The 18975-nt window shown below is 38.6% G+C and overlaps 1 protein-coding gene across 1 annotated transcript; it reads left to right on the top strand.

The window, feature by feature from the left end:
* The first annotated feature begins 8436 nt into the window (after window positions 1-8436).
* Window positions 8437-18533, top strand: LOC121956489 (metalloproteinase inhibitor 2). Its single transcript, XM_042504730.2, has 5 exons — window positions 8437-8777; window positions 15420-15520; window positions 15612-15717; window positions 15832-15956; window positions 17112-18533. The coding sequence occupies exons 1-5, from the start codon at window positions 8648-8650 to the stop codon at window positions 17307-17309; spliced, it is 660 nt and encodes a 219-aa protein (XP_042360664.1). The 5' UTR covers window positions 8437-8647; the 3' UTR covers window positions 17310-18533.
* Window positions 18534-18975: the final 442 nt, after the last annotated feature.

Genomic DNA, 18975 nt, shown 5'->3' with positions numbered 1-18975 from the left:
AAACAATAAAACCAGGCCAAGTGCTAGGAATCATCAGACTGATTTTTAGCTTCACTCAAACTGGACATATGCAGAATGTTGCAGTTCTGGAAGCGCTAAATTAATGCTAATGGAAGTGCTAAAATAATATAATATGTGAGAGAGTGTGTTCTCTCGTCTGAGCTTTATCCCCAGCGATCATACTACAGCACAGTTCACTTAAGGGTTAAAATACAAATATCAGAAATATGAGTAGTGAAATAACACACATTGGGCAGGAGAAAAAATAAAAAATAATGCAATGCCGTTTGAAACTTGAAGTATTTCTGCTATATGTCATTAAAATACTATCTTAAAGGAATAGTTAGACACAATTTTAGAAATACGATTATACCTCATACTTGCTTGCTAAAATAATTCAAATCTGGTTAACTTTGGTTAACTTCTTCCATGTGAAATAGTCAAAAAAAGGTCACGTTTTTACACACACTTTTCCCCAACAGAATGAAAACAACAAACTTCAAACATGTCAGCTTGATGCAGCATCATCAGATAAGGTGCTGCATGTGAAAGGGCTTGTGTTTGCAGGGTTTGATTGAGGATAATAGCAGTTTCCTCTTTATGAATCATGGAATATTCCCAAGCACTTGTGTCCCCACCAGACTGTCTTCAAGTCTTTGCACTGACAATCGCACTTTGACAACATGCAAGCATACATGCCTGGACATGCGGCATATAAAACAAGCATATAGAACATATGATGATTCATGGATTTCTGAGAAGTGAGACAGACTATGGGCGCCCCGAAGCATTACATGACAAAAGATGATTGATCAGTTCTTTCAGCTGATGATTACATGATCACTGTGTGTATTTAAAAATGACTTTTCAACATGTACTCATGGTTCAGAGCTGTACAAACTCATGGCAATGTTTATTCTGACACAGGAGAGAGCGCTGTACTGCAACTGTGACTCATCCACATGTAATCCTGTGCATATGGTAATGTCTTCACCGGGATGGAAAGAGGGAAAGTTCAGATATTTCATCACTTGTTTTGCTGTGAGTAACATCTGGCTGTGTTTTCATTGTTGCATCATTTTACCCAACAAATAATTAACCCACAAGTCATGACATACTTGTTTGTTTGGTTTGCCTCAGAGTTTTGAAATTGTCTTTGGATGGTATCAAAAATGCCCTCCCAAAATTTTCCAGTCGCCTCTTACTATATGGTAGAAGAAAAGAAGTGTTTTGGGATCACACAAAATTAAATGGAAAATTCTTCATGTTGTGTAGTCTCAGTGAAAATCAGCACAATGTATATGAGATGTATGGGGTTTTAAAGCTGCACTAATAAATATTTTTACATCAATGATGAATCACTTTTTTCCTCTGTATGAATTGTAGTATTGTTTTCTTTTCTATACGTCTTTTTTTCTTTACTTATTTATATTACCTAAAACTGGGTTGTTGTTTTTTTAATTAAAGTATCTTTTCCATATCCACCTGTCTGCTGTCCTGCAATTGGGGTCCTTCCTGCGTGTGCTGATTCAGTTAACATCAACACAAAGCACAAACGGCACTCTCCTGTGTGAAAGTCCTGTATTTGTTTGGCCCAGGTTTGACAGGTTTACATTAGAGATATTTTAATTCAGTTTAATTTATCTATTTTACAGGGACAGTACACAATTACAAGTAATTGCACCAGAGTAAGCTTGCAATTAATTTACATCAGTTGTTCCTGGGCAGGTAAAAAAAAAAAAGAAAAACTGCAAGTAACCTACACTACCTAAAACAGGAAAATACATAAATGTTCATAAATATAAACATTTCATCAGATAAAACAACACAATAAATAAAAGACCATTGATCTAAACATTACATCACAAAGAACAACATAATACATAGAAAACCATCAGAATAAAATCAGAGTGGCAGACAGTGTTTCGGGCAAATCGTGTATTGCCGTGGACAGATTTACATAGGAGGTAGTCGAAAGCTCAATCCATCACATACAAACACTAAAGAGAGCTTTGCTCGTTAGTATCAGACGCCGTGGAGCATGAAAAAGCATCAGTATTTGATGACCTGAAAGTTAGACCAGGCTGAAAGTAAATGCCCTGAAGAGGCCTGAAGAGGTTAACAACTTGCACAACACCAAGGAGCCGTTTCAGTTGTTCATCAGTCAAATTGCTGCCCTGCATTTTGTAGTCATAGACTGGTGGTATTCTAGAGGAAATGACTGTACAATAACTTATGGTATTTTACCAGTAAAGGTCAGTTATGGAGAAATAAACGTTCCTGTGAACGTTTGTATCAGTTTCTGGAGACGACAGCATTTCCACTGAAACCATACTATGACAATGACAATGCTGGGGGTTGTGAGCTTACTCATGGTGACGCCATTTTACATTGAGACGTGACACTGAGACACTCCAGGTCATGTGGCCCACAATGGCGTGATTTTTTTTTTTTTTTTTTTTTTCACACAGATGTTATCCTCCTGTCTCTGAGGTGAATTCACTAACGCTGATTCATTGTCTCACATTGTCAACAATAAAACATCTGTACTTATGAATGGAAAATGATGGGAATTACCCCTGGGCTGCGGCTGGGTCACATCAAAGCCATGATGGTTAAGAGGAGGGGGCGGTCATGCAGCAGGGCGATGGACAATCGAAACACATTGGTCAAGTCATGTGGGATACGTGCAGGCAGCAGGGCAGGAGCTTGGAGGCAGAGGATGTGGGTCACTGCCACAGCACCCACCAGTTCCCACAATGAGACCCTCCTTTTTTTTCTGTCTTGCCGGCATTGAGAGTATTCCTGGCCTTGCAAGTCTGTAATTTAGGGGATGGAGGTTCAGGCCATTCCTGAGCCCCTTTCGGAGTTTGTAAAGTACACAGGGGGCTGCTTACATGGCACTTCTTTGACAAATCCGCCCTCTTTCAGCAAATTAAAACCAAATGTTGATACAATAATCCAGATCTTAACTGGCGAATAAAACCCAGTTCTAAAGGGAGAGTTGCACTGTGGGGAATAGCTCAGTATGGTCGTGCTGTGATGTCATTTCAAATATGCCCAGGGGCCGGGGACACGGCTGTGATCTGAGCAGAGCCCACCACATTAGTCAGCATCTTGGCGCATAGGAAGCCGACTGTTTGGACAGGGGGCGGCAGGCTTTGCCCAGAAGAAAGGAGTCTGCTGTTCTTCTGATTTGTTCGGTAAACTGTTGAAAGAGACGGAAGCATATTTCTCATTTGGTATTGGATGTGTCACTTCCTCTCACGTGTCTTAATTTCTGCTCCACGCCCAACATCTGTGTTGTGCCTGTTTTACGTCTTCTTTGTCTGGTAACTTCCACTATGATTGCGAGTCATACAAAAGGGACTTACAAAATTTCCTAATCTAAGTGATGGCATTCTTACTCTAATCTTCAAGAAAATGTTACCAAATTTCACTCAAGGATGCCGTTAGTCATCTCAAAGATGATATCAAATCAGTTGTCCCATTTTCCTCTCTGCTTTCACTCTCTCCCTGCCTGTTTTTACACAGACATCAAGTAACAGAGACCTGTGGAAAAGCAACCAGGCAAAAATGCTCAACTATGGAAAAGAGTGGAAATATTTGCCGGAGTGGCCAGAAGACCGACAGTCGGTAGCCAAATATGATGTCAGGGAGCGAGGCAGCCACAGCAGATCCAGTCCTCTCCCTCTCCTCGGTCTTCTCCGTTATTCGCCATTAGCTCTAATCATCAAACACACCATGCCCTCACTGTGATCTCTTGCCTCTGAGCCAGAATCAACACAGGAGGCCACAAAACCCCAAAACTCTTGAGATCCTCAGTTTCCTGAGGTGGTGTTGCAGCGCTGAACTTTCCAACAAAAGAGCCATCTATTTTTGTGCTTGAGTAAGCCATGAGGAACAACTAAAGAATTTGATTATAGCATAATGTTTCTTTCACAGAAGAGTGGAGGGGTTTGGGTAGCTTTCACTTGGGGGAATCACTGCCAGATTGAATCTATTAAATTTAAGGGGATGATGTCACTTCTCTCCACTCCTCCAGTCCTCCCTCAGACTTCCTCAGTATTTTCATCGGTTACAAACACTGTTTTAATTGTTACTGAAATCGACTGTGCATGCATAAACACTTTCACTGAATTAAAACCACATAACTGTGTGGCGGGACCTGACGGTTACGTTGCAGGACCCACGTCAGTATTTTCTCAGCTGCGAATCATCATAAAAATAAATGTTTAAAGTGGCTATAATCCATTTTCAAAATAAGAATGTATCAAATGACAATGCGGCAATAGTGTGGAAAGGATCACTCTCATAAACTCAAAGAGTTATCACCTGAATCTGCATCTCCTCTCAGCTTTACAGAGGTTTATAGAGTTTCAGCTCATTGTTTATCTGTACAGCCTACAACTTTACTGTTTTTTTCACTATTCAAGCTCTCATGGCGGCATTTTCAACCACAGTATGCTGCTCTTTTTAAGGAATAAGCTTTTAAAAGCCAACAGTACACTCTGCTCAGCACCAAATAGCAGGCAAACACAGCTCAGGAACATAAAGTGAAAATATAATGGCTAAAGACCAAAAACTGAGCTAAAAGAGCAATGATATTGGACTTGCATTTCCAAAGTAGCCAGAAACATGAGTGCAATTGAATGATAATGTTGCTCTGTAACTGCTGGATGTGTGATTAAATAACAGTGTGCTAACAAGTTCACCATAAGGTGAGGATATGTCGGTGTTGTGTTTACAGCTTGTTTTTGTGTCAGTAAAGGCTCTAAAATCAGTCATTGCAGGTTTAAGTGACGTGATCACTGATGAATCACTTTTTTCCTCTGTATGAATTGTAGTATTGCTTTCTTTTCTATCCGTCTTTTTTTCGTTACTTATTTATATTACCTAAAACTGGGATTTTTTTTTTTTTTAATTAAAGTATCTTTTCCATATCCACCTGTCTGCTGTCCTACAATTGGGGTCCTTCCTGTGTGTGCTGATTCAGTTAACATCAACACAAAGCACAAACGGCACTCTCCTGTGTGAAAGTCCTGTATTTGTTTGGCCTAGGTTTGACAGGTTTACATTAGAGATATTTTAATTCAGTTTAATTTATCTATTTTACAGGGGCAGTACACAATTACAAGTAATTGCACCAGAGTAAGCTTGCAATTAATTTACATCAGTTGTTCCTGGGCAGGTAAAAAAAAAAAAGAAAAACTGCAAGTAACCTACACTACCTAAAACAGGAAAATACATAAATGTCCATAAATATAAACATTTCATCAGATAAAACAACACAATAAATAAAAGACCATTGATCTAAACGATACATCACAAAGAACAACACAATACATAGAAAACCATCAGAATAAAATCAGAGTGGCAGACAGTGTTTCGGGCAAATCGTGTATTGCCGTGGACAAATTTACATAGGAAGTAGTCGAAAGCTCAATCTATCACATACAAACACTAAAGAGAGCTTTGCTCGTTAGTATCAGACGCCGTGGAGCCTGAAAAAGCATCAGTATTTGATGACCTGAAAGTTAGACCAGGCTGAAAGTAAATGCCCTGAAGAGGCCTGAAGAGGTTAACAACTTGCACAACACCAAGGAGCCGTTTCAATTGTTCATCAGTCAAATTGCTGCCCTGCATTTTGTAGTCATAGACTGATGGTATTCTAGAGGAAATGACTGTACAATAACTTATGGTATTTTACCAGTAAAGGTCCATTATGGAGAAATAAACGTTCCTGTGAACGTTTGCATCAGTTTCTGGAGACGACAGCTTTTCCACTAAAACCATACTATTCAAGCTCTCATGGTGGCATTTTCAACCACAGTATGCTGCTCTTTTTAAGGAATAAGCTTTTAAAAGCCAACAGTACACTCTGCTCAGCACCAAATAGCAGAAAGACACAGCTCGGGAACATAAAGTGAAAATATAGCGGCTAAAGACCAAAAACTGAGCTAAAAGAGCAATGATATTGGACTTGCATTTCCAAAGTAGCCAGAAACATGAGTGCAATTGAATGATAATGTTGCTCTGTAACTGCTGGATGTGTGATTAAATAACAGTGTGCTAACAAGTTCACCATAAGGTGAGGATATGTCGGTGTTGTGTTTACAGCTTGTTTTTGTGTCACTAAAGGCTCTAAAATCAGTCATTGCAGGTTTAAGTTACGTGTTACGTTGCAACACAATTGAGAAATACAAAAAGGGGGAAAGAACACAAATCACAGCAACACCGTGTGTTACCACATATGTTGTAACTAAGAAACTGTAAATATTGTAAGATTACTGCACAAACATTGTAGCCTAAGGTCAGAGATCAGTTGGAGGTCAGTCCAGAGCAGCACGTCCTCACAGCTACCAGTCAAACTTCCATTAAAGGAAAATTTATGAAATAACAAGGCTGATACCATGCTAATGTCTGTATATATATATATATATATATATATATATATATATATACATACTACCATGAGCAGATAGTTACCTTAAGATTGGGGTGGTAGACTATTTCTCACCTCTAAATGGTTGCCTGCGGAGCCTCTAGGAAGTTATTGGTCCCAGCCAAGAAACAGTCTGACACATGACCTGAAAAATGGCATTTTTTATGTACACTTTGGTTATTGTACAGATGAAACTACCAACGTGCAATGTGTTAATTGATGAGCTTTAACAGTGCTGATAGGCAGATTCTGTTACTTGTGGATGGAGCAAGGCCTGATTTCCTCTGTTTTCAGCTGTTAGACTAACTGGCTGCTGTGGCTTTATGTTTAACAAAGTCTACATACAAAGTTTTGATCTTCTCATCTAACTCTTGGCATGAATACAATTAGGAGTCCTTCCTAATATGTAGAATTACTCTTTAAAGGAACAGTGTGTAAAACATTGGCGGATTTAGTGGCAACAAGAAATAAGGACTGCAGATTGCAAAAATTTGAAAAATTTGTTCAAAAGGTTTTTACCAAGAGCTGGATCTGTATAAATTTCTCTCCACTCCAAAACAAAAGGACCTGGTAACTAAAACTGGTAAAAACACTGAATAAAGCAGTTTCATATGAATAAAATCAGTGTTTTCCTACACTGACTGCTGTATAGGGGCTGCTAATTACAGTCGCTGATGCAAAAACGTAAATATGCGAATGGCCCTATCTTGAGCCAGTGTTTGGTTTCTCCATTCTGGGCCACTTCCTTTATAAACAGTTCATTCCAGGTTAACGAAAAAATGACAGTTTTTTTTTAGGTGATTATTCACTAAAGCAAACATACTTATTTTATTACATTACATTTCTAACAATATACTTGTACTACACCGAACCTTCACAATTTCGCAAAAGAAACAAAGAAACCCTGTGCACAGCTGTGCCTCTCCCCTGGGTGCCAGTTGGTGCAGGGTAAAAATGAATCAAAGAAATTAAAGTTCCAGTGCACAACAGGTTGCTCAGGCTAACATTTATTTATTACCATTTCACATTAAAAACAAAAGACATAGCGAGCTAAACATTTAGCATTTTGTTTAATCACCAAAAGCTGCTTCATTAGATCACGGTTAGTATGTGGAAATAATTTCAATGTCAATAAATATTTTATAGGATAAAAATATAAAGATATAATAAACAAGATACAGTAAACAACATTTCATAAGGTAAATATAAATTATTATTAAAGAAATATTTCTTCAGATCTACTGTTGAAGGTCATGGCTTCGAAATCCTGGTGACCCTCTGACCTCTCTTTTAGCTCCGTCATCATCAGGGCCAAAATTTCCCCATTTTAACACACACACACACACACACACACACACACACACACACACACACACACACACACATACACACACACACACACACACACACACACACACACACACACACACACACCTGCATCTATGACCATTTTGCTATGAATTCAAGCCAAGCTCACTCATGTTCCCTAAAGGATCCATTACATGAATAATAAGGTCATTTTCCTTGTTCATGTTGGACTGGTAAAACCACAAAAGAGTTGTCTGCTGTATTGTTTCTAAATAAACACACAAAGATGGTCAGATAAGGAAAAACCTCAGACATAATTGCAAAATGTTCCCCCTTTATTACTAAACTAATTTCGGTAAATCTTGTTTTAAGGTGATTCGAGGTTAAGATGCGGGAAAAGTTCATGGTTGCACTTAATGTAAAAGTTGTGGCGATGATTTGGGGAAATGGGTGACACAAATAGAGAAGTGGAAAAATGCACGTGTGCGTGTGACTGAGGGTGTGTCAACAGATGTATGTATCAAACACGATCGCGCACGATCACGCACCTCCTGGTGCGACAGTTGTGACAGAAAGTACCGGGAGCCCCCTGACTTCCACAGAAGTCCTGCAGCTCACTGGCTGAGCCTCCAGCGGGGAGGAGTCTGCTGCCAGCCCGCTGCAATAAAACGCGGCTGCTCCTGATAGTGGAAAACAGACTTAGAGGAAGAGCCTCTGCATCTTTGTCTGCAACAGGAGTGAACTCCTACTCAAGACCTGTGCGTCTCTCACTCTGACAAGTGGACCGTCTGCTTGGCACTTGAGGCTTGGGGACATTTTTGCTCGATCTCCTTTAGACAACTGCACCTTTAATATTTTTTACTCCCTCCATCTATTTAAATTATATTTTTTAAGATGTCCTGGACGGTGAACAGTTGTTTTGTCACTCTGGCCATCCTGTTTCTGTGGCGAGTGGAAGAAGTAGCAGAAGCCTGCAGCTGCTCCCCATCGCATCCTCAGCAGGCAGTTTGTAACGCAGATGTCGGTAAGTTCACTGATTCACAGAGTGCAGTGAATTAATATCAATTAGCATTTTCTCGCTATTTGTTTGAGTGTGTGAGGATCATTTCATTTATTTCTGGCAACGAAACTGTAAATGCTGAGAGGGAAACTTCTCCTGGTCTTGTGTTTACAATTACAGGGGGAGGAGGATGGAATTTTCTGTCTCTCAAATCTTTCTTTCCACTGCCCTCCTCTCTTTTTCCTCTCTGTCTCTAATCATCTGTTGATTTTGTAGAGTCTTGGCAGTGACAGAAATGAGCTTTATGTCATTTGCTAACTTTTGTTTAGCCTATTTATTGATCTGCAGCATAAAATGTGAAATATTTGAACATGTTTGCTTTCTAAAGCATTTCTGCCACATCATTTTTGAGGCAAATTCACACTGTTATTTATGCCAATTTAACCAGGGCTGTAGCCATGGATTTCTTTTATGGTATATATATATATATATATATTATCATAAACAGGTACAACTATACAGTTCCTAATATGCAATAAATGCAAGCTACCATTACTTAAATAAATACTTAGATTACAAATGCAGCACCATTTAAATGTTTAAAACCTCAACACTCAAATTCACTCACACATATCACATAATAATAATGTCAATATGTGAAGTTTATTTCTGATTATGATGACCTGTGCCAATAGTTATTTCAGTTGCCTGTTGTAGCATAGATTTTTTTCTATTTCTGTTTTTTATCAGTATTTTTGGGGGGACATTTTGATCATATTTAAATATTGGTAGAGTTGTGTCCCACCTGATATATATATTATAATTACTGCCTTGTCTCTAACTATCATTTGAAGAGTCAATGTTTCACTACGAATCAGCACAGACACAATTTTAAGTATTTTATTCTGGCGAGTAAACTTTGGATCAAGTAATGCCAAGGATCATGCCAGTAAACAATTCCTTCTATTCCTACTATCCTCATCTCAGTTGTTGAGCGTTTTAAAGGGGAACCACGCCCATTTTCAAAATTCATTCGTGTTACTTCATGCTCTAAGACAATACAAAAATCCTAGTGAACATAAACAACTTTATCCCAAATCGAAGAACCAGACTGCTAAAACTTGAATTTGTGATGTCATCACGTACATAGTCTGGAACTGCACCACAGACTATTGAACCAGTAAACATGTTCAAGATGACACTGAGAGCGCAGGGTAAATGTTCTGAGTATATGGTGCATTTTCTGTTTCACTACAACAAAATAAAGCTTATTTTTTATACATTTATATATATATATATAAAAAAACAGAAAACAAACATTCTGTGAGTCCACAAAATCAGGCCCCAATTCGCTGTCTTATGGAGCAGCTCCAGACCTGCAACCTACATTACAAGTTTAAAACTGACTTCTCTGGTTTCTGGCTTTGAGAGAGAGTGGCTCATGTTCACAAATATCAATTGAACTCTTCAAGGATATGAAAATAACATATTGTAATTCTTAATTTAGATGGCGTTCCCCTTTAAGGTGCACTTCTTTAATGACTACTAAATAGCAGTTTGATTTACTCTCTCTCAAAGGTCATTATTTATTTTTTTACCTATTACAAAAAACTACTTGTTGCTGCCTCCAACACTGGCCTTAAGCTAGCGGGAGTCTCAACAGTGACCAGCCTGTGTAGCTATTTAAATTGGTGGTTTGCTGAGGGTCTTTTTTCTCGGTTGTGAGCTGGCTGAGTATGTGGTATGTATACAGAAGCTGACTTATTCAAAGGTTTCTCTTTACCATTGAATTCCACGGCGCTGGAGGGTGAAGAAACCACATTATCCTGCTGGAGAGGGTTTACTGTAAAGGAAAGTCAGCAGTTCCTAGCAGTCCCTTTTACCTTTTTAATTGAGATCATTTAAAGGTTGCCATTGAGAAAATGCAGCCAGTTGGCTAATTTAAGACACATGGAGAGAGGGAGGTTGGCTAAGATGATATTTAACCATTTCTTATTAAAAAATATTCCAGTATCAAAGGTTATAGTAGGCCAAAGAGCCAATTTCTTGAATAGCAAACAGCAATTTCATGACATCTCTTTGTTTGACTTAATGGAACAAATTCTAACCTTTGGCATGAAGACTGTATTTCTTTTGTCATTATACTTGGCATTTTTAGTGTAATTTTGTGCACTTTCCTTTCCTTTCCTTCCTCCACAGTATAAAGATGAGCCTTGAAAATTAAATCATTCCAGATGAAGGCCTTAGTAATAATCTGGTTGGATTTCATCTTGGATAAAATCTTGAAAATAGGTTGCTCAAAAGAAAAAAAGGATCCAGTAATTGGTTCATATCACAGTCCAATCTTTGTTTTGGTCTGGATCAAACCTTCATGATGTGTTGTTCAAACTATTTTAATGGAATTGGGTTACCTTTGATTAAAAAACAAACATCAGAATTATCCTGAGCTCAGCAGAAGGTTAGATCCTGGGGAAATTTCAGGAAAAACATGCAATAAAACTTTTGAATTGGTCAAATATTATTTATACACAGGCCCACATTTATTTATAGTTGCACTTAATTTGTTTAACAGATAAAGTGGACATTGGGCTACCTATTAGCCCTTTAGTACAGAAGAGTAAAAAAATAAAATAAATAAAAGATTTCGCCTGCATAAAATAGCCACCAAATAGCCATCAATATCAAACAAAAACTGTTTAAACTTTTGAAAGAAGTAATTTCTAATTATGACATCCAATGCTGTTTTCTGTCTCTTCAAATTAAACATTTAAGGTGCCCCTACAAAGCCTTCTCTACCTGTTGGTTTTTAGCTGGTAGCACACATTATGATGTGTAGTCTCATTTTGAGCCCTGGTTATCAAGATTAAGCAGTCTTGAAATGTTTGTATCTGAGTCATGTTGATTCGATCCAATGTTGCAATGAAAAAACATCGCAGAATTGATTATCTGATCCTGAACAGCAAAACATGGGATTTCCAAATCTGTATCGTTTTGATCCAGATAACATTTTTGAACGACTGAGCCACACAGATTCATGTCACCATGAGGTTGGGTCCTAAGGTGACCTTAACTTCCTTGCTTGTGCTTCAGCACGATGGAAAGACCCTCCTACTTAACATAATCCACCATTTTGTGAAGAAATTTGGCCTTTTGGCCTTTCTGGCCAGGCTGCTAAAATTGAAAATGAATGGATGGCTTGATATTGTAAAATAATGTGAACTGACACTTTCAAAATCAAGTTACTGGTCTATTATCCTCTGAACTGTAGGTGATAGGCATTTTTTTAAATACTAAATCAAAGTTTTCAGTAGGATGAAAATAATTAGTATGTCATTTCTATTTTGGTATTGCACAGTAAGACATTGCATTGAAGAACTCCTGCTTACTGTCAGAGTGTTTACAGAAGTGAAAGTATTACTCAAGTTGCACAGACGAACAGTCAGAGTGTCTGGAAGTCTACGGAAAATTACTGGAGAACATGATTAGCTTGCAAACTTAGTTGAAATGTTCCAATAGAAACCTAAAAATCAGGAAGATCAGTCAAAGTTTGCAGAATTTACACATTTGTGTGAGATCGTTGCATCATTGCGTCCTTTGCAACATCAGTTTTGAAGATGATCTCTTGTACTTCTTGTAGCATTCTTGTTTTTGGTAGCAAAGTCAAAATACAGTGAAGAAAAGAGTTAAACCATTCTGATCAAAGCAAACTGCAGTTTTAGTTTCTACCTCTGCCCCTAGTTGACCTCAACTCTGTTGCCGTATTTTATGAGAACCTGGCTCATTTTTCTCTCCATATACTGGGTAAACTAAAACAAAATACCAGGTCAGTTATAAAAATGTAGTTCCATTTGTCTTGTCAAAACAGACAGAGCAGGCACAAAAAATCTTTCCTCATAAATTGAAATCGATCCCTCGGGTCTGTGGCTGAGGCAGAGAGAGGAATGCTGCGCGGTCATATGCTTCCCTCATTATGTATTTTGCAGTTTATTTCACAATCCTCTGTGTTTTTAGAGCGTACCTGTGCCCCTTTTGTGAACAAGAAAAGTGAATCACATGAGAGCTTGAGAGACAGCCAACCTTCTAACGTGACTTCCGGTATAAACAGCTTCCCTCTGCAAGCTGTGAAAACAGAGCTACCATTAAAACCAGATTGAATTTGTGCACACTCAGCTGTTTTTAACTCCAGCATCTCCAGTCATAATGCATTGCATCAGCCTGTCCAGCAAGATCATTTAATGTGCTCCCTGAAAATTAGACTTTTGTCAGATAAATTCATGAAGAGCAACTCACCTTTTAGAATATTGCATGTAAACATTTATACATCAGCAATATCATGTGCAGCAAAACAACATCAAGTAAACACTAAAATGGTACCAGAAAAACAAACTCTTCTGCTAATTTTGGCACTGGTAACAATGGCGGAGGCTTTAAAAATTGTCATTTTTTAAGAAAACAAATGATAATGGTGGATTAAACCCATGTTTCTTTGGGGTGGCTCAGTTGAGGAGTCAGTTTAAATTTGTAGCTTAGCTTTTCTCTTTCAGTCTAACCACTTTGTGGCTTCTTGGAGAGGAAAATGGATGTACAGTCCCTGCAATTACATGACATGCTTCTGCTTTCTTCTCTTTCTGTCTTTGTTTTCTAAAGCTCTCCCTCGACCACAATACTACATACAAAATATTGTGTTTATTGTTTGAGTAACTAGAAAATTAGATGGTTTCCTTAGGTCCCGGTTTTTCTGAAACATATGATTTTTGTAGGGCTTGGTCAGCCTGTTCAAGAAATCATCAAGTCCTTTGAGATTTCGGTATACACTGTTAATCAGTACGGAAAATAGGGTCTAAATGACTTTAACTAGAGGACTAGTGTAAAGTGCTTTTGTGCTTTTGTGGAAAGGGTGTCAGAGCTTGTTTGGGATTTTATTTATTGTTTATTACTTTAAAAGCTGGAATGTGGATGTTAAACATAAAAAATAAAGGAAGAAAATCATTATAATTTTCCTAATTTTGGCACATTGAATGCAATTTAAAGAGTTAATAGAGACCCTCACAATGTTTTTTTGAAAGCCCTGGTGCTCAGATTACATATATCATTCACATAATCCTTGTAATTCAGAGTGTTTTTTTAACAAACTGTGCTTATTTTCACCTGCCCTACTTTACACTGGTTGGAGGAGAAGTGATCTGTGTGTGATTCTGCACACTCAGGCAAAGGAGATTACCACTAATCCACTTTGTAGCCAGAGAAGTTGGAGAGTTTCTCAGCACTCCTCACTCAGAGAGTTTGACAGAGTTTGGTGATTTGTAAACCAAAACTATCTTCACTGGTTGTAGATTATCAGTCTGTGCAGTTGGTCTTCCTAAAGCGTGCCTGTTATGTGCAGTTTGTTTGTCAGTACATCTGCTACCTCACAGCAGCTCTGCAGAAAAGCTTGCACGAGTCAGTATTTTGCACATTTTCCTGGCTACGAGTTAAGTCCTCCCCCTCTCTGTTGTGCTCTCTACCTCATTTTCTCCCTGTGTGAGTGTCTTGCTTTAAGCAGCTGCCCTCTCCCTGTATACACTGTTCGGCTACCTCTGCAATGTGACTGCTATTCCTGTCCATTCTCTCCTCCCCTGCTTGGAGAATGCAGCCATCCTCATCACTCCATCACTCTCTTCATCTGTGCTTACACTCTCCTTTTCCCCCTGTTTTTTTTTCTTTTTTCTAAGGGTTGACTCTTTAGACCCCTAAAAGGAGATGTTCTCTAAGGCTCTTTTGTCATTGAATTGGGGCACATATGGTCCGCAGCTTCATACTTTCGTCATATTAAAAGCAAATGAAAAAGCTTGATCTTATTTGTTAAGGAAGCGGGTTGGTGATGGTCTGAGGCAGTCAGTAGCTGCCACCTTGAGAAAGCAAAGTAGGACTTCAGGGAGAACATCTGGTTGACATTAACTCTGTCGCAAGTCTCCTCCACTTTAAAAAATCTTGATTTTGAATATAATTTTGTCGTGTGAATGAAACAATACCAGTAATCCGAAGGTATTTAGCTATTACTGGCTCATGATCAATGCTGTGCTTCAACAGTTGGATTCACATGACAGAAGAGGCAATTTTTTTGTTGAATACTCAGTATTTGAGCTCAAAGGCTCATCCATATGGCTCTGATGATATTTTTCCACTTGAACAGTTATATTTTTTCTCCGTCCAAACCTCGGGAACTTCAGAGTGCAGGAGAGAAAGAGAGGGAGAAGGGGAAAGGCTGCACACAAAAGGGGGAGAGGTTGATTTGCATGTCAGCACCTCTATCCAGACAGAGAGGCAGGCCGGCAGAGAGGCCTGCGGGGCGAAGGGGAGCGTTCTAGTTCAGCTTTTTCAAAGATTGCTGACTGGCTTCCTCCCGCGTCGGCCCAGGAGCCTGGGAGCAGGCAGCACACATTCCTCCCTCTGATTGCAGCTGATGAAACACTCATGTTGCCTCTGTCTTCCCAGCACCTGGCACACGCAAACTCCTCAGATCCAAGCCACAGCAATGTGTTGTGGCCGACTCCAGCATGCCAAACCTGGGCAGGGCTTCGATCAGATACAGACGGATCCTGTTTGGTTTTAACATGACAATGGTGTTTGAAACTTTATCTTCAAATGGGATGCATGTAAATGCGGGTTGTTCTTGTGTCTTTGCAGTTATCAGGGCAAAGGTGACTGGAAAGCAGGAGGATGACGTCGGCAATGACATCTATGGAAACAGCATCAAACAGATCAAGTATGACATCGAACAAATCAAGGTATGTAGGTTGAAGCTATTGTTTTCATGTTGGGGTATAATCTTAATTCCAACATGAATCTAAATGTACTTTTCTTTGTTTGAATTGTCAGATGTTCAAAGGTTCCACCCAGGATATTGACGCCATCTACACTGCTCCGTCCCCTTCAGTGTGTGGAGTGACCCTGGAGACTAACAGCACAGAGTATCTCATCACAGGTACAACTTTTACCACATTACAAATCACACGTTAAAAAAATATAACGAATATTGTTCCTGATAAGTCTTCCTATAAGTTTTCATGTCATCTAATTTACTTTTCTTTCACTGAAGGCAAACTGAAGACTGACGGGAAGGTGCATATCACACTGTGTCACCTCATTCAGCCCTGGGACGCCTTGAGCACCACCCAGAAGAACAGCCTGACTCAGCGCTATGAAATGGGCTGTGATTGCAAGGTACGCACAGAAATGTTGGTTCCTCAGCGGTTCTTTGGTGTGGGTTGAGATGCTATACAGCACCACTGCCACACAAAGAACTTTTACGCCCCTGTATTCTTTTTTTAGAGGTTCTCTACTGGTTATTTCCTCACTAAAGTAAAGTCAAATAAACTAAGTTGAAGAGCCAGTAGTACCAGAGGTTCTCTACTGGTTCCCACGTAACTAGACAAGACTGGACTAAAATGGCGAACCAGTAGAGAACATTTTAAGCCCCTGTATTGTTTGTAAGAGTTTCTCTCCTGGATCTCTCCCAGTGAACTAACCTCAGCTCAGCTCAACTTAACTCAACTCAACTATACTTTTTTTAATGGTAAGATTTTTTTGTTGGTGAGATAATGTGACATAAATAGTGGCAGGTAAATAAGAAGTTAAATAAACTAACTGAAGAACCAGTAGAGAACATTTAAAGCCCAGTCACTGTTATTTAGAGGTTCTTTACTACTTCTTCAGGTTAATTTAGTTTAGTTTAGTAAGGAACGAACCAGCAGAGAATCTCTACAGAATATTTCAGGGGCTTTAAAAGTTCACTACTCGTTCGTCATTTTAGTCATTTTAGTTTCATTTTGTTTTGTTTCGTGTACTTTGGGAAGAATGCAAACACTACATAAAAATAGCCAACAAATGGTGTATTTCCAGAGGACAACACATTTAATTAGTGGCTCTCAAACTTTTACCCCATGTGCAAAAAGATAAATATTCTGTTTGAAAAGGTAACATTCTGTTTCTCCGTAAGCCTTATGTGCAGGATTCTGAATCTTTTAATCCAAAATTTTATAATACATGCTCAATAATGATTCATACTTTGAGTAAAAGTGTCATTTAGAAACATATTGGCTTATCTGTGGCATCATTCAAAGGCCCCAAGGCTCAAAAATGTAAAGACAACGTAGTGCTATGTGGCACCTGTGGTGGTTCTGTACAGCACTTTTAAAACATGGGTGCCAAATAGCACTAGAATAAGTTCCCCAAGGATTACAAGTCAAAGAGCTGCTTTTGGGTGTTTAGCACCATTTTTGTTTAGAGGGGAAATTACTACAAACTTAAATAATCTTGAAAGATGCAGTGTTTGTTGTCAATTAAATTCCCAATCTTGGTCTCTTTTCCAACCCTCAGATCATCCGCTGCACCTCCATCCCCTGCACGATCCGCGGCCCGCAGGAGTGCCTGTGGACGGACTGGGTGCTTGAGAGGACAGTCAACGGCGCGCATGCCAGAAACTTTGCTTGTATCAAGAGGAGTGACAACTCTTGTGCCTGGTACAGAGGAGCAGAACTGCCCAAAAAGGATTTCCTGGACATTGAAGACCCTTAACTCCACCACTGTCCAATAGTCTGAGGATGTCTAAGATACACTAAGATACACAGATACCAAAAACACAAATGAATACAAAAGTACAATTCTTATTTTGTTTTTCTTGTTGAGAAAGCCATATGGTGTGTGCTCTGTGGTGAGGTTGTTTTTTTATTTGCAGGACTCATTATGTTTTTAATCAACAGTCTTGTGAATTCAGCACTTTCAGATACTTCTACCCCTAATTCCAAAGCACTTCCTCATAAACCACTTCTCCCTCCGCTCAAATAAAGGGATAATCATCACAATTCAGTATTACTGTTCATTGCATTTTTTGTTCTTGAGCTATAATTTCCATTTTTAACCAAAAGTGTTATTTTAAGTGAACTATAATTCTAATGTGCAAAACGTACATTACTATAACTCAAATTGCAACAATTCTGTGAACTGAGTGTTCATAAATAACATTTACCCGCAACTGGTACCATGATTTGTGACAGCAGAGCTATCACAAGGAATGAGTGCCACCTCCTACCTGTCCTGCTTCAGATTGTTGTGCTGAGTATGCAAATCTTTCCCCATCTGCTTTTTTTTAAAGGTGTGGCAAACATGTTTCGAATAAGCACAATCCGTCCTTTTGCTAAATGTTTTCTTTAAATAATCCTGAATAGATAAGAATGCACTTTGAACACAACAGTCATATTGTCCTAAATGAAAAATGTCTGAAAAAAGAGGATTGAATCCTCCATTTTGTATGTTTTTTTTTTTTATATTACAGCTCTTTGCAATGCTTTAGTGTTAGAGCATATTTTATTTAAGGAAATTATGTGTTTCATCATATTCCATTGGCAAAAAAAGCCCACGTTTTGATACTTTTTGTGACAAGCGACGGGTATTGTGTAATAAGAAGACCAAAAATTTTAACAGTATTACCAAAACACACATTTGATGTGCATTGAAGGTCAAATTGTGGGCCTAAATGTTAGCTGTCTGACTGGCTCTGCCTTTAGGAGAGTGGGTCAAAGAACATAACCAATCAACCATTTATTGCAGAGCCTAGACCATAAAAGTGTGCAAATGTCATGTGACTTTAATAATTAATATAAGAGTGTAAAAGATTCTTCATTTGAAACTGTATGATGTCTTGTGCTGGTTTCACATGAGATGTTTGAGATGATTTTTGCATGCATGTCCGGCTGAAGTAATACTGTACATTTTGACTATTATATTAAATGCCAAATCCTGTTTTGATCCTCTGCACTGGTTATTTTCACATCAGCAATCACTGTGTGCAGATTAACAAGACTCCAGCATTCAGTACTCAAGAATCTGTTCAAGTTATGCACATAAAATATACAGATACACTACTAATCAAGGGAGGTATAGGTCATAACAGACAAAAGAAAAAACAACATAATGAACTTACCTATCTTGTCTAATTTTTTGTTTAGGGACTTTTCATTAAATGGTTGTATTTTGTATTATTACAAAATACCCTCAGAACCCCCAAACCTGCAAGTGAGTTTTAAAGGCATTTTCTTTAAAAAAAAAAACAAAAAAAAACTCTAAAAATTACACATATTAGGCAGAAACGGTGAAATATGGGTATTTATAGTGAAGGCAGGGTCATGCATTTTCCTCAAGTCACTCAGGGAGGCTTATGGAAATTTATAATTAGGCCTATTTG

Source organism: Plectropomus leopardus, chromosome 18 (assembly GCF_026936395.1).
Source record: "Plectropomus leopardus strain MGB_pleo_1.0 chromosome 18, ASM2693639v1, whole genome shotgun sequence".
Lineage (NCBI taxonomy): Eukaryota > Metazoa > Chordata > Actinopteri > Perciformes > Serranidae > Plectropomus > Plectropomus leopardus.
Note: the sequence above shows the minus strand (reverse complement) of the source record. Positions and strands in the feature narration are given on the sequence as shown.

Excerpts from the sequence above, each read along its gene's own strand:
- LOC121956489 (XM_042504730.2), top strand. The coding sequence starts at position 8,648 with ATGTCCTGGACGGTGAACAGTTGTTTTGTCACTCTGGCCATCCTGTTT. Across the intron at positions 8,778-15,419 it reads AGTTTGTAACGCAGATGTCG|TTATCAGGGCAAAGGTGACT; the intron begins GTAAGTTCACTG and ends GTGTCTTTGCAG. Across the intron at positions 15,521-15,611 it reads ATGACATCGAACAAATCAAG|ATGTTCAAAGGTTCCACCCA; the intron begins GTATGTAGGTTG and ends TTGAATTGTCAG.